Source organism: Dendrobium catenatum, unplaced genomic scaffold (genome assembly GCF_001605985.2).
Source record: "Dendrobium catenatum unplaced genomic scaffold, ASM160598v2 fragScaff_scaffold_205, whole genome shotgun sequence".
In the NCBI taxonomy this organism is placed as follows: Eukaryota; Viridiplantae; Streptophyta; class Magnoliopsida; order Asparagales; family Orchidaceae; genus Dendrobium; species Dendrobium catenatum.
Window position 1 is genome coordinate 764,233 of NW_021318667.1, and position 22,652 is coordinate 786,884.

At 34.3% G+C, this 22,652-nt stretch overlaps 2 protein-coding genes across 2 annotated transcripts; one reads left to right on the forward strand and one right to left on the reverse strand.

Annotated features, from left to right (window-relative positions):
* Positions 1 to 3,363: 3,363 nt before the first annotated feature.
* Positions 3,364 to 6,677, reverse strand: LOC110101159 (putative protein TPRXL). The gene is made up of 2 exons (XM_020828950.2): positions 5,943 to 6,677; positions 3,364 to 3,567 (listed from the first exon to the last, which is right to left on the reverse strand). The coding sequence occupies exons 1-2, from the start codon at positions 6,558 to 6,560 to the stop codon at positions 3,379 to 3,381; spliced, it is 807 nt and encodes a 268-aa protein (XP_020684609.2). The 5' UTR covers positions 6,561 to 6,677; the 3' UTR covers positions 3,364 to 3,378.
* Positions 6,678 to 12,200: 5,523 nt separating this feature from the next.
* LOC110101170 (zinc finger A20 and AN1 domain-containing stress-associated protein 5) lies at positions 12,201 to 13,246 on the forward strand. Its single transcript, XM_020828960.2, has 2 exons — positions 12,201 to 12,425; positions 12,517 to 13,246. The coding sequence occupies exon 2, from the start codon at positions 12,542 to 12,544 to the stop codon at positions 13,013 to 13,015; it is 474 nt and encodes a 157-aa protein (XP_020684619.1). The 5' UTR covers positions 12,201 to 12,425; positions 12,517 to 12,541; the 3' UTR covers positions 13,016 to 13,246.
* The last annotated feature ends 9,406 nt before the right edge of the window (positions 13,247 to 22,652 follow it).

Below are 22,652 nucleotides of genomic sequence, written 5' to 3' on the forward strand. Positions count from 1 at the left end.
TATATATGGTCTGATTTTTATAACCTTGCATAAAATTCCTAAATTCATAAGTTTAAAAATAACTAAAAAAATACACAAGATCTTAATACAAAATTATGTGCAATGACTATAATTGTGGGCATTCTAAACATCAAAATTTGTGGTGAATACAATAGGCTCCTTTTATAATAAGAGTTAGATGGAGTTTGTTATAATAGTACAGGTTAATTTAAAAGTAGTGGCTATGATTGAGCTTTTTTTTTTTCTTAGCGATGACTATAATTGCCAGTGAGTGATGATTGATTTTGTGTTAGAGTATAGTTATCACTCCTCTCAAGTTGAGAAATCCGATCATAAGTGTTAACTTGTCATAGTTTGCTTCAGCGAGCTGTGGGCAGAGCTTTGGTAAAATTATCAACGAATTTCAACAGTGATGCGACATGATGAACAATGTAAACTTGAAACTTTATGCAATAACAAATGGAGTGGCAATCAACTTTCCATGTATTTTCTGCAAGTACTAAAAATTAGATTGTTGATTGAGCAAGAGCTAAGATGTTGTCATGGTACAGAGGTATTGTTGAGGATACCAACAAGTAAAAGTCCTAAAGAAACCAACAAAGCCACATGAGGTTGATGGCTGCAATAGCTAGTGTGTGGTATTATGCTTCAATCGAAGATCAATCTATGGTCAATTGCTTCTTGACGACCAAAAGATGAGAACATGTATGAGGAAAGCATAATAGCCAGTAGTAGATTTCCTCTCTAATTGATTTCTGGTCCAATTGAAATTTGAATATGACTTAAGCTACAAACTATCATTATATATAGGGATGTCATAATTGAGACATAAAATACTTTTGAGTTGGAATAGTGTGCCAGTGGGTTATGCATGTGTTAGCAGGTTCAATTTACAGCTAGAGATATGATCGACCACATGATGGTTAAGTATTGGAGTGAGCTAACGAGATGGCGGTAGAGTGCGGATGTGTGAAAAGTCATGGTTGGGTTTTCAGTGAGCACAGGTTTAGCGGGTATAGAGTTGAGAAGTGATTTGCAATTTAGCAAGGCAGTTCGATTGAGAATGGTTAACATATATTTAGACTGGTAAAAGTAGAGGCCATATGATTAACTAGTGGCCTATATGCCAATAAAATACGATATGGGGGCCAAGTTGCGCATGTGAAACTGGGCTTGCAAATTGTGGAGAAGGTTTATGATGGTTGTAAGAGTGTTACTAATAAGAAGTATATAATCGACATAGATGAAGAAGTACACCTGAATGACCATAGTTGTATAAGTGAGGAGAGAGGAATTGTCTTTAATGAATCGAAAGTTCAAGGGTTGTAGGTGATCAAATAATGTGGTAAATCATTGGTGGGGGGCTTACCAGAGGCGCTAAATGGCTTTTTTAAGCGGTATACATGATATGGTCAATGAGGATCTTGAAACTCAAGGGCTTGAGCCATGTAAATTTTTTTAGTGGGCCTAATATGGAGGAATAAGTTGGAGACATCTATCGGATAGTTAGCAAATTATGATGATGGGCACAAAGAGAAGGACTTAAATGTTGGGCATTAGTAAAAGTAGTCGATGTAATATTACTCGTTGGGCAACAAGTGTGGCTTTGTAGCTAGTGATGGTACCATCTGAGTTGAACATGGTTCTAAACGTCCATTTGGTGTCAATGACATTTTGGTTAGAAAATGGAGTAAGGATTTAAGAGCCTTATTCGAGGATAGCATTGAATTCTTAAGACATGTCATGTCCCCATTTCTTGTCTTTCATTACGATCAAGTAGCAAGAAAGGCCTATTATGGAAGCATTGGTTTGTTGGAGGAAGAAGACAATTTTTTAATTGAGGGAGCCGCTTTTGGCAGAGTGTTCATGGGATGTCTAGGTAAAGTAGGGACAATAATTGTTTTTTTGGTGTAGGGTAGGGATTGTGAGATAGGTAACTGAATAATAGAAGCTATAGTAGTTAATAGCGGGTCTTGAGAACAAGGTTGCACGGGTGATAGTAGTTTGGTATGGGAAGATGTTTTCATGGAATAGAATATGATAAGAGAGTATGAATTTGTCAATGGTGAGATTGGACATTTGTATCATTTATGTGTACTATAAAAGAGTAGCCTAGAAAGACGCAATGAACATATTTTGGTGCAATTTGTGCAGTGAGTGAGATTGCAACCATGAAGCATTGACATCCAAATGTTTGGATGTGAGAATAATTTCACGATCTTTTGTATATGCTAAAGTGAGATTTTTTATGATAGAAGAGGGGAGTTGATTAATTAGATAAAGTAGGATTTGTAGAGAGTCAACCCATAGGGAGTTAGGGAGATTGGTGTTTAGCATAATTGTGTGAGTAGTCCCAATAATAAGTTGATGTTTCATTTTGAAAAGCCACTTGGTTTTTGGGTATATGGACAATTGTACAAATGTAATATGCCAGATTGTGTGAGTAGGATTTGGAGGTGGGAGGTTGTGCATTCATCTCCTTCATTGGATCGGAGAATGTTGATTTAGATGTGGAGCTGATGTTCAACCATTTGTTTGAATTGCATGGATTATGTAAGATTTAAGTTTCATTGTAAAAATCCAACAAAATCAAAATAAGTTTTCAATAAAAGAGATATATTTGTAGCTTTGCATAGAAAGAATGGGCGATGGTCCCCATACATCCGAATTTATAAGTTATGGAGGAGCAAATGCGTGATTTAATGATGCATAAAAAAAAGTGTGACTCTTGGTAATTTTACATAGAATACATTGAGGAAATTTGATGGAGATACATAAACTTAGGTTAATTTTCACTAGAATGGAGAGTTTCCAAGTTGAGGATGCCATGTGTTGGTGGCAGTAGACGTGGTCCAAAGCAGTAACGTCAAATTGGATGGAAATGATGAGAAGGTTGGAATCAAGTAAAGACCTTTGGAGCAGGAAACTCTAAGAAGAGATTGATTGGACTGGAAGTCAATGATTTTGTATCAAGTGACATCAAACAAGATAAGAAGATGAGTTGTCAGCAATTAATTTTTGGACAGAGATTAGGTTGTTCGGTGTAGAACATGGAGTAACTTAGAATAAATTTATAGTTAAGTGTGAGATAGATGTTGTGAACCATAGTTTAGATGGAGAGGCTTAGCCATTGTCGAGTAGAACTTATTGATCATGTTGATAAGATTTAGAGTTCTGCAGTTAAGAGTGGCCTGCAGTAAGATGAGATGTAACTCTTGAATCCAAACACCATGGCATAGAAGGTGAAGGGTTGTCGAATAGAGCATGTACGGTAGAGTTATGATTATGCTAGTTGAGATCCATGCAATGCAAACAGGTGATGATCGAGTTGTTAGGAATGCCACAAATTTGGCATTCCACTGGGTTGAAGTATCTACCTTACCAGGAGGAGGCAATGGGTTGACAGTAAAACTTGGTATTGAAGTAGTTTGGGTGACCTCTACTAGTGGAGGAAGTGGGAGAGTGACCACAGCCGCAACCCTTTACAATTGTAAGCGCAAGGTGAGGGTCCATGGATGGTGTGATTTGTAGCGCATGGTTGCTTCTTAGATAATGTTGATTTCCACACTGCAAAATAGGGAAAAGAGATCATCGAGAATGACCAATTTAGGATTCTAGGGAAGAACCAACTGTTGGACCCCATGAGCCCGGTGAGATAACTAGGATTTTAATGATCACAAATATTGTTGGTTGTAATAATTAGGCTAATGAATGTGTGTGTGTTTCTTTTTATTTAAACTAACATTTTAGGTAAACCAAAAACTAAAAATCAAATGATGTTGGACACACAATGGATAACAATCATAAAAATGTGATCGATCAAATACTGAAATGATTTTGTTGCTAAAAGAAGACAATTAAAGCAATATAAATTGTAAATTTATTTTTATATTCGAGTCTTCTTGTAATTGTGCTAGGTATATGATTTGCTAAACAACCAAGCACATATACACGAGTCAAATAGGTTAAAAAATTAAAAATAAAAATTATTTAAAACACTTAATTTATTGCAATAATTGCATTTTAAACTGATTCGTACAAAAAGATGCACATGGTATAATGATAATTTCTAAGAATCAAGTTGTCTTAATTAATAAAAAATACAAATAAAAATTATTAAAACTAGTTTTATTGTATGACTAAGGTCGGGTCGTACAATCAATTATATTTAAATTAAATCTGCCATTCACCTGTTATTTCTTTAAATAGACAAATTCAAAATTGAACACATCATATTGTATATTACATGTTGTATAATTATTTATAATATTTACTTATTTGATACCCAAGAATCCATGAGACATTAAAACTGAACCAGCAAAATTTCATATTGTACAATACATATCGTACAGGCTGAACAACAAAGAATACTTTTGTTTCATTTTTAATCGTAGAAATGGATCCAATATCTTGCTACGAGAAAAATGAACTAATCATAATGTAAGATATATATAGTACTGTCCGATAAAACTGAGAATTATTTTAGGGTTTCAGCGCAATAGAACTAATCATATTGTATAATCTTCTGATAATTAATCATAATGTATGACCATGCCGCCAATTCTAATAATAAACCTTTTTAAGGTTTCTTTTGGAGCTACTCAATAAATACATCACCTCTAAGAAACCAAACAAGTTGAGTAAGCTTCTAAGAGTTTTTGAGTGTTTTGGAGAGTTCTTAGAGCTATTGAGAATCCCTAAAATCTTTGAGAGAGAGTTTTCACATATTTGAAGATTGCAATTAGTGATCGATCATTATCTAGATGTTAATGCAAGAATCGAGGTTGAGAATATAAGGGGAAAGGAAATCCAATACAGCGGAATAAAAGGCATCTACCAGGTTCTGGTCAATAAGTGTCCAAAGATGATATTAGGCAATGAGAACAATGGTACCATTGTCGGCCACAGTTTGATGAGCTAGGCGCAATGTGGAGCCATCAATATAGCCTTTGAAATACTTGCACGAAAGAGTTTGAGGATCTATGAGTATCAGGCTGGATGGTTGTCAAGTGTGAGTTGAGTTTTTTTATTTCTTGCCCACTAAGAATTTGAGCGGCTAGGGTATGGAGATGTCGACCCGGGTAGGACAGAGACTAGATTTGGTGGTGGTTGAGGTTGAGGGGTCCATGTGTGATGTGTAGATTGAGGAGAGGGTAATTAAGGTTTAGAGAAGAGAAGAAGAGCTATCTTGAGGCTGATGCTCTAATATCATGATGAGCTCACAGTTGCAGGGTATAGAGAAACAGTGAAAAAAAATAATAGAGTAATACTCTATGTATTGTATTAATTGTCGTAGCATGAATACACTAGACTCCTCCATAATGAGATCTGTACAGAGTTTGTTATGATAGTACATGTTCGTTTGGAACTAGTGACTGTGATTGAGTGGGTTTGTTTTGTAGCAATGGTTGTGATTGCCAGTAAATGAGTAATAGTTGCTCTTGTGTTGGGAGCATTGTTATCAGTTTCAACAAACGTGTTGAAGTTAGGTTCGATCACCTCTAAAATAGATGGGTAAATTCCTTTGTAAGTTGATCTATATATCATATTGGCAGACAACCAAAATTCCAGAATACTGCCACAAAAAGCAAAAAAAGAAGAAGCATCCGACCTAATAAAATTGAACACTAAATCTAAACCAAGTTACAGAAAAATACCGAAATAAAATACCAATTATCAATATCTTGTCCAGTAGCATGAGTGCTCTATAACTACATTTCCTTTTTCTTTTACACTACAAAAACAAGGGTTGGATCTCAAAACCTAATGATCTGGAAAGCATGAGATGACCATCTACAGATGGCCTTAAAAAATTTACTTTCTCTTATCATACTCACTGATACAACAAAGAAAAAAAAAAACAAACCTGACACGTGAAAGCTCAAAGATTTAACAAAATATATTTTAGCAACTCAACGTGAATAAAAGGTATCAAAAAGAACCTGAGAATTAGAGCTAGGTTGCTGGTCCGGTATCCCAGAAGAGCTGCGGGGCATCGCAGAGAAGGGCTGGCTGAATGAGGGCGAAGGTGCAATGGAGCCTGAAGATTGCTCAGCCAAAGGGACGGAACCCCGAGGAAATCCGCCTAAGGGCTGACTAAAGGAGGGTGATGGAGAGCTGGAGCTCATTAAAGGCTGGCTAAAGTTCGACGACGAGCCGTAGGAATAGCCCAATGATGGCGACGGCCGAGCGTGATGGGGAAGGATAGCCGGGACGCCTATCGCAAGCCCACTTCTCTGGACTGAAGGGGCAGAAGACGAGGCGGAGGAGGACGTAGATTGAGTGAAAGCGGATTGCCCCAACTGGGTTTGGGATCGAGTCCGGGAGGCGACTGGCTGTCGTTGATGCAGAGATGATTGGGATTGGGGCTGCGAAGGAGAAGCGGTAGAAGAAGGCGAGGGCGAGGACAACGAAACAGAGGGCGCCGATGAAGACGGCATCGTTGTTGTTATTGAAGTTGGAGCTTCGGATGGGAGTTGTAATGTTGGTTCGTCCGGAGGCGGATCCGCCGCCGTGCGCGTCGATGGATTTGTAGATGATGGCGCATCAGTTGCTTCCATGGAACTGAAGACAAACAGCGGAGATCGGGTCGTGACCGGAAAGGCGCGACTGGACTTGAGAGGCAGATTAAATTGCTAGCGAAAGTGTGGGAGAGGCTGCAGCGGTTTGTAAGATGTTCTACATAGGGAAATATTTTTGGAAGTAGACCATCGCTTTTTAAATTTAGTAATATGGCTTTTTCTTAATGTTTTAACAAAGATAACTGGGCATTTAAAATGTATTTATTTAACAGAATATTCTAAATAGCTATTTTTTAGAAACTATAGACATGATTCATATCTAAGTTGTTTGCAATAGCTTCTATAATAGTATGTGACCTATTAATAAGGTATTATTTTATATTTGGAGTGTATGTGTTGAATAAATGTCAAATATGAGCTATGGGTCATTCAAATATCTTTTTTATGTAATTATGTGCCGCATCGTTTATCACACCCAGCACATATGTATCACCATAATGAAAATAGTAAAGGGGACAAAGCTTATTTCTTCTTACTTAAAGCTTAAGTGATTGTCATACCACGTTCCATTTACAAATCTATGATTTTTTCTCAAAATTTAACATCATGTACGTGGGCTTAAAATTTTTCTTTTTAAAATACATAAATAAATCACCAATCTAAAAAAAAAATATTTCCAACATAACATATTGAAGGTCATCAGGTATTTTCAATCTATGATGATTTTGAAAAGTCCTTCCCAACCTCAGAGATGTTATCACGGGGACTTCAATTTCTTATGATCATCATACTCATGCCGTGTATATCTCTGGATTGACTTCATTGCATTGCTTTCTCAAAATCGTATTCTTTTTGTGATCTCAAGAATTTACTAGACTACTTGAGATCATCTTCATCCCTAAACACGGATCTCACTAACCGATTATATAAGGGATCTCTGATTTGCCAATTCGCTCGATATTCTTTGAGAGCACCTCTAATTCATTATTTTTGAAATAGTTATTATACATTTATATCCTTTTTTATAGTTTGATTTATATTCATTGTTGTTATTTTGATCATTATAGCTTGAGATAATTTATTGGTAAGAGATTGGAAATAAAATATTATTCATATTCGTGAAAACGTCTTTGAAATGGAAGAAGGCGTTGGGTTATATTAAGAAATTAATCATAAACCAATGAATTGAAATGGCAAAAATTTTGAAACAAAATCAGATCTTTGGGGGTTTCATAACTCAATAATCATAACTTGGATCAATAATTTAGTCTAGACATCAATATGGATACAATTGAAAAAAAAAATTGAAATAGCTAAAGAGATTAGAGATTATTTAAAATGCACATGCACCCAGTGTAATTTTGTAAAATAATATCAATTATAGATTGGTGTTAGATCACTTCAATAAAATAATATGAGTATTCAAGATTTTATTATTTCATGGCCAATCTTTGGACCATTTGCCTTATATGTAATCCACAAATCTTCAAGGTTTACTCCTTCTGTTGTTAGTATGAATGATTGGTTCAATTTTTTATGACCCTTCATGATGATTTTGAAATATTGTGGTAATATTTCTTATGTCATACACAGCTCACCTTGGTCTACTGGTTGGGAGCTTGGGCTACCAACTAAGAGGACCTGAGTTCGAGTCTTATGTATGTGATGTGTGTGTGAGTCTGCCTTAATTGGCCTAATATATTCCTTATGTCATTCTTCTTCCCTTTATTGATAGTATAATTATATCAGCTAATGAAATACATCATCAGTTTCAAATAGAAAAAAGTGTCCTCTCCACTCCTAATCATTCATCTATTTTGGTTGACCCTACTCGCCCATCTTTTATCAGTAGAAATAAGCAAAATTTCAAAGTTTATAGCAATAGTGTTTTTTGGCAATTAAAAAAAAAACATTGTAAACTCAATGTCCAAAATTATTAAAGGAGGAGGCTCAACAAAAATTTCAATCATCTTAATTGCAATGTATGTTTATAAGCCTCTACAACATAATATGATAATTGTTGCATTTAGTAATTCCATGATAGATTCACTTATTAATTAGTTTTAGAAGTCCTTTACCATATTGTCATGTGTTATATCTACTTCAAGTTTATTAGCCACAAGTTCTTTAGACATATCTCTATGCATTTGGGTCTTAGACTCTAGTGCCTCTCATCATATGTCCCCAAACTCCTTATCATTTTTTTTATTGCCTACACATCCTACATCTATGGTGAATGCTAATGGCCTTTTTATGCCCTTAATATGTGTTGATTCTATTGCCACGTCTAAACCATCACTTATTAATATTTATTAATTTCCTCATTTTAAATTGTATTTGATTTATTTTAGTAAATTATAAGATTATATTTATTCAATCTTATTTACTTCTACTTCTTATCATAAATAAGATTTGCATCTTATAAGGGCATGTCGTAAGCAGGGAGATTTAGATGTGTAAGATTAACTAAAAGTAACTAATATAGTAACTTCCACTATTTTTTTTTCTTCTTTTTGTTTAAGTTCTTCATCGTTTATGTTTTTTTATGACATTATCATGTGGATCATATATCTCAACTTCTCATTTGAAATGTTTTGTTTATTCATGAGCACTTTCAATCACATGATATTTTATAGTATATAGATTACAAATTTATAAGGGACTATGCATAACCTTTTAATAAAAGTATTTTCTCTTCTAATGCTCCATTTGATTTAGTTCATTATAATGTATGGAGGTCTTCCTTAATTGCCATAAGAAAGGGCTCTCAATATATTTTATGTTTCCTTCATTGATGGAAACACTTGCTATTGTTCAGTAATTTATAAAGCACACACTAATTCCTTGAATATTTATAATACACTTTATAATACAATATTATGTTTATAATAATTAAATCTTATATTATATACATAAAAAATTATTAGTGTGAATGTTTATAATAATTAAATCTTATATATATATACATAAAAAATTATTATCATGAATCTCGAGTCATATCTTAATTAGCAACTTCTAAAATTAAATTCAAAATCATTCGAACACCAATTTTAGCAAACGTATAGTCAAACTAAGACGAATCCAACAATATCAAAATCAGTCAAATCTGAGCTCAAATGGGCTCAAATCAAGGAACCGAAGCATATTTGGAAGCTTCAAATCTTTAATTGGGTTACCAAGTGATATCCAAATATAGCATGCTTATAGTAAAATTGAGCGACTTGACGAGACGAATCCAACAAGCTAAAATCACTTAATACTGACATCATTAATGCGCTTAAATTCTTTATGAACACTCTAGAATTGAAGGAATTGATATGGGTCATCTGATGGAGCACTCTGAATTTGCTCTTGAACTTCTCCATAATTATAGAGCATGCCACTAAAAAAATTTATAAATAAGCACATGCTCTCTTCATGAAATCACCTTTTAGCTGAAGATTTGAGAGAGCTCTGAGGCTTCAAGGATCCTAGAATTCTACCCAAGCACAACCACCGTCGAATAACCGTCTGGCTGTCGATCATCAGACCACCACCCGTCCACCTATTATTATCGGACCATCGTCGATCCTCCAACTGTCACCAGACCTTCATCTACCACCGACTATGATCCCTCTATCGCCCGTCTGGTCAGTCCGACCACCGTCACCCACCAACTACTATCCCTCCGACATCCGTTTCCCATCGACTATGGCCCTTCTGACCACGGTCGACTAAGATCCTTCTGAACACCGTCAATTATGGTCTCTCCGACCATCGTTGTCCGCCGACTACGATGCCTCCGACCACCGTCGCACACCGAATACTTTCGCTCGCATACTATAGTCCCTCAAACCTCTGTTTCCCATTGGCTACGATCCCAACAATCTTTGTTGCCTACTGACTATGATCCATAGACCACCATTTTCTAATTATAATCCCTTTGACCACTGTTATTCGACTACGGTCTCTCGCACCACCGCGTTCTAATTGCGATCCCTCTGACCAGCATCACGCGACTTAGACCTCCATCGCCCGTAGACTACGGTCTCTTCAACCTCCATCGCACGTGGATTATGGCCCCTTCGACCACTATAACCAGCCAACTATGACCCATTTGATCACAGTCACCAAACTACAATCCCTTTGACCATCGTTGTCCAATTACAATCCATTTGACCATCGTTGTCATAATATGATCTCTCTGACCTTGATCGCCAGTGGATTACGGCCCCTCCAACTACTGTCGCCCACCAATTACATTCTCTCCGACCATCGTTGCTCGCCAACTACAGTGCCAACTACGGTCCCTCTGACCTTCGTTGTCTGCTGACTACAATCTCTTCGACCACCGACTATGGTCCCTGCAACCAAATGAACATATTAACATTCTCTTGAGAATATCTCTCATATCATAGTCTATTTATATTTTTTGAGAGAACTATTTTGATAAATTTGATCAAAATTCTTTAATACTATATTAAAGAATCCATATTAAATGTTTTGATAATTTATCATTTATATCTATACTACTATTATAAAAGTCGCTCGAGTTTTTTACCAAACAAAATCCAAGCATTTCATTTTAATTATTCAAATAGAATAATGACCTTTGATATTTTTTTCTTATTATGATTAATTGGTAATTTTAGAAAAAATTAATATATAAGTACTTTTCATTTAAGCAAATAAATGAAAAAAAAAATCTTTTGAATTACCTAATACTTTGCCAACAAACACCGTCAGCCACCACCATTATACAATTATCATCCTCTAGCATTTGTAGCTTGATTATCATTGTCTGAACACTGTTGTATGCTGTCATTGATATCTGTTGTCCAACAGTTATCACCTGACCACACCCAAACATTCATCCAACTATCATTGCCCAATTATTATCATGTGACAATTATTTCCCAACTAACATCATCTAATTGTCATCATCTTCGCTTCGCTTATTTTCTAGCAAGCTTTACTATAATTATATAAGACTAAGCTCATGTTCATTATTTAATAATATTGTATTCCCTAACAGAGGGAATAGCAAATCTATGTAATTTTAGTTATATAGTGGATATTTCATCTAAATCAGTTCCATGATTTTTTTTTTCTTTTTCAAAATTTTCATGTATAATGTTAGACTTCCGATGACTTAATTAGAAGAGTACGTAGATTATTAAAATTGACCTATGTTAAAAAAGGCACATATAGACTTAAAAAGACTTAATTAAAAAATCTTTATTTATTAATTTAAAATGAGAATTTAATTCTTAATAGAATTAAATAGAGAAAAAATACATAAAACTAAGCCTAGCGTAGTGGAATAAGGGTTCTGATATCGTTGTTATTGTTACCAAAAAAACAACGGAGATTTATATAGATACCATTTTATTTCATGTTATTTACATATTTAACATCCAGAATATTAATATTACATAACTACCATCCATATAAAACTTTAATATCAAATATACAACTTCTATAATTCATTTCTATCATTCATAGCATCCTATAAACTTTAATATTTTATTTCATGCATCCAAATTTATTTAATGAGTGTTAAGTATATAATATTAATATTTTAAATATTAGATATGTAAATAACAAGGAATAAAGAGATATGAATGTAAATCCCAAAAAAAAAATGTTTAATTAAAACGTCCGACTTAGTATAATTTCTTCTTCCATCAAATATGAAAACAGAACGACGGCTACAGCTGTAAAACTTATCCTTATTAAACTTCCTGCTACCCCCCTCTTCTCTTTCCAGGCTGGAGAACTTATTTTCCAGATCGGAACCAGGCCTAACGCTCTGCCTTCCTTTGCTTCAAGTTATTGTGGAGAGCCGAATCCACTTCTCTCTCGGATATCCAAACCTTTCTCAGTAGTCCCAACGCGCGCTAATTGCTCTTCAGTCTTCACTTTGTAAGATCTCTAATCGATTCGAAGTTTCCTTCATATTATTTCTCTTTACGAACAGATCGTCAATTCAATCTGTCCTTTTCTAATTTATCAGGCTGAGTTCAAGTAATCTCGAAAAGATGGCCGAAGAGCAGCCATGTCCTGAGGGACAGAGATGCCAGGAAGGGCTGCGGTGTGCTAACAACTGCGGCTTCTTCGGGAGCTCGGCTACTCTCAATCTCTGCTCTAAGTGCTACGGTGACCATATCAAGGCCCAGGAGGCTCTACTCGCCGTCGAGAAATCCATCATCGCTGCCTCCTCCTCTTCCTCGGAGTCGGCCTTTTGGTCATCATCTCCGTCCTCCGACGCCGCCGTGGCCGCGCCGGAGTCGGCGATGGAGGTGGCGGGGGAGGCGGAAGGGCCGATGCGGTGCTCGGCTTGCCAGAAAAAAGTGGGGCTTATTCGGTTCAAGTGTCGGTGCGGGTCGACGTACTGTGGGGCCCACCGGTACCCGGAGCAGCACGCGTGCTGCTTCGATTTCAAGTCGGCCGGCCGCGACGCCATCGCCCGCTGCAATCCTCTAATCAAGGCCAAGAAGCTTGACAAGATCTAGACCGTTCATTTCGCTGCTGGCGAGCATTGTGATGACGGTTATGATCGTGTCAAGTGATCAGGAGTCGGTCGATCGCTCTTTCTTTTCCTTAATTTCAACGATTTACTTTGAATTTGGAGTCCAGTCACTGAAATATTTAGATTTGTTGGACACGTGTAAATACATAAGTGGTCCGTTTATGCTGTTATATATTTGACGCTCAAGCTTAATCACAATGTTCTATTTTTATTTTTTTCTAATTTTTTAAATGATTTTAGAGAAAAACAACCTTTTTAAGACACCAACATAAACAAATTTTTTAAGACACCAACATACCATTTTAGCATTTATATTATCATATTTATATATCTAACACTTAAAATATTAATATTAAATATATACAATTATATATTATTTTAATATCAAATATGTCACTCATATATTTCATTTCTATCATATTTGATATAAAAATGAATTATGGTTGATAAATATGAATTATTAAAATTTTAAATGTTAAATATGTAAATAGAATAGTATATGATGGGGTGTATGTAAATTTTCCTTTTTTTTAAAAGAACTGGATGTCTACCCGCTGACACTATGAAGGAGCATTTCGTGGCGTAACTAATTCCTCAGCAGAATCTAACGAGGCCACCCACCAGCATCGAGCCCACACTTGCTTTGCCTCATTGAAAATGTGAGGTCGTAATAGTAGGATTCGAACCCGAAATGAAGGATCTCAACTGTGCTCGCCTACCAACCACCCCAAACCTCATAGATGAGCTACGTCACAACGTTTTACTTCAGTTGATTGTTGAAAGAGTAATTTCGTTTCACGCCGTTAGTGATAATTCTAAAGGTGGGTATTGTTTGGCATCATAAATGTATTATTTATCGATATTTTCTTAATTTTACATTATTAGTATGTTGTCTTAACTCTTACGTTACGTCATCTTATTTTTATAGCACTAAATTAACTGTGATTATTGAATTGACTTATTAATGTCGTTATAAATTCATTTAATTAATTATGAACGTAGATGCAATTCTAGAACTTTAAATTGCTTACTATTTTAGCAAAAAAGAATTTAAAATTAATTGTCGAATCATTTAAATAAGTGTTTCAATGGGATGAATCTAATGATATCAATGATATTTTTATTTAAAGTAAAACATGTGTAAATCAAACACTCAAAAATAAAATTAGAAATTTTATGAGATCATTAAGAGGTCAAATAATTTTTGAAGCATATATGATTTTAGAAAAATGAGTTTCTTGATGAGATAAATTTATAAAATTTAAGCTAACTCAATTTCAATGTTATAAACATACTAAAAAAAATAATAGGTGTAGGACACTACCAAGGATCAAAAAGGTTGTCGGATTGAGTGCCTTAAACTTTGGTTAAGTCATAAAAAAATGTCTGCTATAAAGATATATAAATAAGATTTATTTCAAGACATGCCAGGGTGGCACGATGAGGCTAAAATAATTCCAGTGAAGATAATCAAAGAGTTATGTTTATCAAGGCAGGCATCACCAATAAGATTATTATACACCGTGTTCAATGATTATCCAAGATGTCATTAGCACCAATACTAGTATATGTCCTCACTAATGAGGGTAATATCACCATTGCCAACAAGACCATACTTTTTAACACTAATATCGAAATGAAATATTCGCTAGTACCAGCTCTCATTGTTGTTAACAAGATCATCCCTTATCAATGACAACAATCCTGACAATATCATTACTAGTAAAGTTGACACCCATCATTAACATGAACAATGATGTTTGTCATTGCCACTACGGTTGATGCCCGTCTTTGTTAATAGCCTTAATGCTCATCATAACTAACATGCCCCACAATCTATCGTAGCCATTAATAACACCTTTATTGCAACCAAGGCCAACGTTTGTCATTACCATGATAGGTTAATGCCAATACTAGACAATAACCTTGCCACCCATCTTAGTTATTGACTTATTGTCAACACCTGCCTTCGATGCCAATAGTATTGCATCTTGTTACCGTCAAGCTTACATCCACCATCAGTCAATAACCCTAATGGCTAATGCCAATTGTCATGAATAAGCTCCATGTTTGTTATCGCCACAAAGGCAGGCACCATTAGTACAGTTGTGAATCTCCACATCTATAAGAAAAATATTTAAGTGAACCACTACTTATTTCTTGTTGACAATTATGACGCTTTAAGACTCATATTATATTCATCATGGAAGCCATATTCCACAAGTCATGCCTACCATATAATACCAAAGCCTTCTATAGTTATGAGGAATCGCTTCATTTGAATTATACAACTCATATTAGTGGAATCATTCTAACAGGATTAGAACCTATAATTTTTTGTCTTTTTAAGTTTTTTCACATAGAAAATGTTATGCTACTATGATTTATAATTATCTTATTTGTGTGATAATTTTATTTAATATTAAAATTATAAATTCAATACAAGTAATCACAGCATGTTCAGGACTAGCTCATATTTACACCATCATTTATTTGATTTAATAAATATGTTGGAGAACTTTGATTTCTACTCACATAATATTAAGCATGCTTTCTGACAGGGGCAAAAAATTATTTCAAATATGATATTGATAAGGAGGTTGTTGATGAGCCATAAAAAGCCTCCCTAAATGGCAAAAAAATGTGGAATCTATGAAGGGACCCAACTTTAATGCATGAGAGCAAATTCATCGCAAGAACTACAATAATCAGATAGAAATTAAATATTAACAATTCTTAATAGTATTTAATCAACACCTAATTTATCCTTAAATGTTTACTATCTAATAGTTTTGATTTCATTTTATAGGTTCTAAATGATTAATTCATCTAAATCGTTCTCATTCATTACATATTTTTGTCATTAATATACTTCACGATGGATTTTACCAAATATTCTTTCTTTTATTATATATGTTAGATTATTGTGATGTCATATATTGATGTTATTAAAAAATAGGAGTATTTACATACGTAACACCTAAAACATTTGTATTTATACGATTAACATCTAAATTTTATTCTTTATATCAATTAGCACTTCATTAACTTCATGAACAAATTTGTTATATGTCATCGTTGCTAGTCACGATACCCTCTCCTATTGATGCCTTCATCCGTGATGTCTTGTCGAACACCTATCAATGTTTACTCCCAGTGATTCTCTTGTTTATAATTTCACAATCATTGTTGTAACTCATCTACTCTCGTCATCACTAGGCCCCAACGATCTTGCAATCATTATTGCAACTCACTAGATCTCACAATCAATCATTAGGCCAATCTATATCATCACCTAGGAGATCCCATGTGATTTCCTTGATTTTCGGATGGTAAGTACAACTTGTGTGTGAATTAGGATGATATGAAGGCAACCATCAACACATAAAGGATAACAGAAGCAATAGTGTTAAAGGTAATAGAATCGATATTGAGTGATGAAGTGATAGAAATGGTAATATATATATATATATATATATATATATATAGGCTAAATATTTATTTTATTTTTTTAGGCTAAATATGTAACTACTAATATTTTAGGTGATATGTATGTAAATCCCCTTAAAATATCGAGATATCTTAAATGTATAATAATCTTTTCAGATATTTGAAATTTCTCTATTTGATCATTTCAATATATTTAGAATTTGCATGATTTGGTGAATTCTAAATATATTAAAATGTGAAGCTTTATCGGCAATCATGGCCAAATACCACATCTAATATCGTTAATAGTCACTGTCGTCACTGTTATCATCAAAATTGACCATTGCAGTTATCACCATCACCATCGTCAAGCCACCACTGTAACCATTATCATTGTCATTTTTGTATTTCAAATATTAGTTCTATTTGGTAAATAACCAAATAGGGAAAAAATTAATAAGCTCATAAACTTCTTTATAAGAAACTAGAAAGTCTAAATTTTTTTTTAAATATATGATTTTAATTTAAAATATATTTAAAACACTCATAAAATTCAAATTCCTCTAACCAAATAGAGTTATTGGAATTAGTTGTTGCCATATAACATTTATAACTAGAATATATAGTATTTATTCATACAATAAATTTTCATTATTGAGAATATTTTATTTTATTATATTTCCTCTATTGTTTTTTACTTTCCTTTATATATGTAGATTTGTATTAGTATGAAATCAATCAAGCAAATATTCACCCTTTTATGTTTTTTATTATTATAAGAAACAAAGGCCATTTTAATGACAAAAATTAGCAGACCAGAGCCATGGAATTTCTTGTATTCTATATTGGCAAACTCGACACCTAAATATTTTTTGGTTGTATTGCTATCAATTTTAAATCCTGATCTTCAGGTTCTAAATGATGGAATTTTTTGCTTTATTTTTTCACTAAGAAGATCAAAATCTATCCACACCAACTCAATTTCTCATTTGCAACCAAAAGGGAGCATGAAATCATATATATACATATTACATGAATTATATATTAATTATCAATCTATTATTCAAGATAAATGTGATCTAATTCATGAATAATTGCCGAGTCTTTTTATTACTCTCATTATAAAATAGATTCAAGAGATTTAAAATTTCTTTGACCATATGTTTATCTATATATCTTCACCAAATTTATTTCATTAAATTCTTTTGACCATATTATTTCAATAATTATTTTTATATTTTGATTCAGATTTGAGACTTTATCATTTTTTAAAGCTAAATCAGAAAAGCACTTTCTTATATGGTGCATACATAAATTATAATTGAATAAAAAATCACATAATATTTCAAGCTTCTCTAATTTATTGATCCATACATTCTTCTAAAACCAAGCAATTCTAATTTGAAGTAAAATGGTTGTAAAGTATTTGATATAAAGGTCAAGCAGCACTGCACGTAGACACGCTCATGGTTTCGATTTCCTGAAATTTTTGGCCTTCAGATTTCAACAATTATTGATAGGCACGTGGAATGCAAATATAATTAATTTAATAACTAAAATAACCAAACAAGTTAAATGGAAAGTGCGACTTACATTGGACTCTGCAGCAGATTTGAACCTCTTCACTTAGCGAACATATTATCATAAAATTTGGCAAACTTGTTGTTATAATCTTTCATTTTCTCCTTCAAGCTCCTATATTTTAGCTTTACATCCCTACAACAAAGTAACACCACACCAATAAGAGAATTGTTCATGACAAAAGAATTTGCTCTATTAATGCCACAATTAATACTTGACAGTGACAAAACTTGGCTCTAAAATTAAGCTAATAAATCAATCATTCCCTCTTATCAACATTGCTAATATTAATAATAAAAAAAAAACATTGCTAATATTAATGTTCCTCATGCGCGCCTACAATATTAATTAGTGTAGCCATCTTGTTGGCACATCATCTACTTTCTTCGTAAAAAGTTTTGCATATACAGAGAGAAAAGAACCATTCAATCAATTAATTTAATGTGACTCATATCATTCTTGCTTTTGAAATTAATGATCATTAATTTATAATATATCATATTAATTTATTGAAGAAAAAAAATCATAAGATAAAATTTTTATCAAATGTCAAGCCATATACAATCGTAAAACATTATTCTTAGTCACATACAAGAAGAATTGAAAACAAAAATCCCAACATTTTTACATGGAACATACCAACCAAAGAAGCACAAGTAATATAGTGCCATACATCAACAATAATGTCACTTAATTTAAAATATATGTGACTTTTAACATTCTTCATGCACATAACATAACATGCTAATAGATAAATAACCAACATGAATATTTATATTTTGTGTAAAATAGGACAGTCATTACTCTACTATCATAAATTATATATAGATGTCTGTCATATTTGATTACCATATTTGTATTTATTTAAGCTTGTTGAATCTCAAGTGGAATTACCTCGGCTAAAGGCATCTCTACAAGTCCTAATTCACCACCAACGACCGGCACACCAGATAAGCATGTTGCCGTCATAGCCACGAATCCACACATGTTACATGAAATAAATGTTCACCTCTCGCAGAAACCTCATTGCCTTATCCTCCCTCTCGTCCTCCTTATAGTCAACAAGACAAATATAACATCAAATGGCATTGACCTCTCGCGGATCCCGGCTCTTGGCTTCAGCGTAGGTGAGCGTAGGCCAGGTACTAAGCGTAGCATTGTCGATCTCAATATCGACAATGAGTTCAGGCTGAAGGGGAGGAGCAACAATAGAGTAATTCCACATTAAGTAGGTGATATAGGTGATGGTAGCAATAAGAAAAATGATGAAAATGAAGATGACGATGGAGTAGATCATTGTGGAGTGGGCAGGAATACAGAAACTTAACCATGGGAAAACAACACCATATTCACTTATTATTTATAACAAAAAAAATCTGCTAGTTAATTTTGCAATTTTATGTAAGCTAAACAATTTCAAATCTTCGAAATGAGAAATGAAAAAATAAAAAGAACAAAAAATGCAAGCATAACTTCAGCATCTTAGTACAAAAAACTAGAAAATCATGACTTTAATCCCTTTAGCATGACTACTTAGAAGAACTCAATCTCCCCCAAACAATGCAAGCAAGTTTTCGTATTCATTTTTGCATTCCAAACGTTCAGGAAAGGGAAAGGGAGAAGAGAAATAATAGAAGAAGTAGTAGCAAATAGAAGAAGAGATAGAAGAACAAGAAGGGGTTGAAGAAGAGGAAGAAGAAGAAGGGGAAGATTACCTGTACGCGAGAAAAGATCGGCTCGGCCTTCGGCTGAAAGGCTTTTTTTTTTCTTTCGTCAACCCTATGTCCCTATCACTCTTATCTAAGCACTGGTAACCAGCCGCTATAATACCTGCTTTTAGTCTCTCACTATTATTAAGAATAATATTTCACGTTTGTTAATTAATGGAAAAAAAAAGACTGTGATCAGCTAAATCAACACATCATTATAATATAAAAAGCTTTATAAAATGCAGGATAATCTATATAATATTATTATTTCAAGAATTGGGACTTATAATTTAGTCCACTAAATTAAAATGCTCAAATATAAAAAGTATATTAATAATTCCATATCACGTTATTTTTTTTTGGAAAAATTCTATATCACGTTAGTCTCTAAAACTTAAAATTGATAACCTGTGAGCACAATAAATACAGAGAAGCATGAAAATACAGATAGAAAGTAAATTGATTTTCTTGTCTTATTACACGACCAAAGGTCTTTATTTATACAACATATCTTAAGTTACATTATTTGAGTTTCTGCCTTCCGTACAATCCAGGTTAGCTCTTAACCGTTTGTTCAACGTGTCATTCGCTGATCGTTTCGGATTGGCTGACACCCCCCTGCAATCTGATGATTTAGTAGAATCAATCAGTTTGGATGAAATGTGACGAAAGCGAGCGATTGGTAACGATTTGGTGAATAAGTCAGCTAGTTGATCCTTGCTTGAAATATGGTGGACTTGAATTGTTTTATCTTTTGATGCAATTGTGTATGAAATGACAATCAACTTCAATGTGCTTTATACGCGCATGATAAAATGGGTTGTTTGCAAGAGCTATGGCTGAGGTATTGTCACTGGGGGTGTCAATATTCGACACAACACGAAAACCCGATCCGATTTCAAAATGGGTTCGGGTTCGGGTTTTCGTGTTGATTCGACTCGTTTGAAAAACGGGCCGGGTTTGGGTTGACCCGGAGGGTTGTCGAGTCAACCGGCGAACCCGTTTAACTTGAATTGCAAGTGATGCCCCGCTTGCCCATGCACCGCCCGCGGCTGCCTGGACCCTGCTCGAATGGTGTGGAAGTAATTTGTGGGCAACCTATTTCTTAAAGAAGATGTATTAGCCAAATGATTTCTGCAGCTGCTGAAGCTAAGGCCCGGTATTCCGCCTCAGTAGATGAGCGAGCTATTGTCGACTGCTTCTTTACACTCCAAGATATGAGGGAATTTCCTAAGAAATTACAGTAACCAGTAGTGGATTTGTGATCATATTGATCGTCTGCCCAATCTGAATCCATATATTATGTTAGTTGGAGTGAATCACCAGAGACAGGTAGTCCAAATTGAATTGTACCCTTGATGTACCGAAGTATTCATTTTAAAGCTTCAAAATGATTTTCTGTGGGATTATGCATGTACTGACAAACCTTGTTTACAACATAAGATATATCTGGTCTAGTTAAAGTCAAGTATTGAAGAGCTCCTACTAGTTGGCGGTATAGTAGCGGGTTCGGACAAGGTGTAGAATATGAGGTTTTTGTTGGTGTTTTAATGTGAGCTGGAGTAGCCACTGACTTGTAGTTTAGCATGCCAGCACGATCAAGAATTGTCTATGCATACTGACTTTGATTTAGTAATACTCCTGAGGAAGTATATACTATGTTTATGCTAAGAAACTGAAAAAATGTCCCAAATTACGCATATTACATGTATTGTGCAGTTTGTCCAACAAGATCTGGATTGCTTCTTTGCTATTACCCATTAACATGATATCGTCAACATAAATCAAAAAATACAATTGAGCATTGTTTTGGTTATAGATCATAAGGGAAGAATCTAATTTGCTTGTGTGAAATCCTAATGTTTGTAAATATCCTAATAATGTATCAAATCATTGACGGGGGAATTGTTTTAAGCCGTAGAGTGCCTTTTTGAGCTTACACACATAGGTCGGATGAATGTCATCTAGAAATACTGGTGGTTGCTTCATGTAGACTATATCAGTGAGCTTGTCATGCAAAAAAGCATTTGATACATCTAATTGATGTATTTGCCAATTGTAATGAAGAGCTAGTACAATGAGAACTCGCACTGTTGGTATTTTTGCAACGGGACTAAATGTCTCGTTGTAATTCAAACCAAATTCATGTTTATAGCCTAGTGCTACCAAACGAGCCTTGTATATGGCTATAGATCCATCAGAGTTGTATTTTATGCGGAACATCCACTTGCAACCAAGAAAATTTTGATTTGTGCTTGGTGGAACAAGCTCCCAAGTGCCCTGTGATTGAAGGGCTTGAAACTCTTTATACATAGCTAGCTAGGCGCCAATGTTTGTGTTTGACAGCTTTGGTATACGAAGTAGGATCTTGGGGAGCAATTTGGTGAGTGAGATTTAATACTTGTTTAGGCTTGAGATGACCGATTTGGTAGCGAGTTTTCATGGGATGTATGGATTGTATCTGAGATTTAGTGGTGTCTGGTTCTATATGTTGCATAGTATGAGTGATTTCAGGAGGAGTAGGTTGAGTGGTATTGAATGTGGTAATAGTAGGTGTAATCTGACTTGAATTTTGTGGGGTTGTAAGATATGAAGGTAGTTGTGGAGAAGAAGTTTTGGGTATTGCTGCAGTCGGTACCAATAGTAGAGGAAGTATATTAGTTTGTGAAGCTAAAGTATTGTCTGAGGGGAATTGTTTGTGATACGAGAATTCTTTTTCATTGAACAACATATGTCTAGATGTGTATATTTTATGAGTGATAGAATGAGTTTCATCTGTGGGTCTGAAGAGAGCAAATTTTGATGGTTCTTGATATGTATTATCATGCTTGTACCAACATTTAAGAGCTCAATGACCATGTTTTGTGCAGATCTGACAAACAATATTGTGGTTTGATTGTT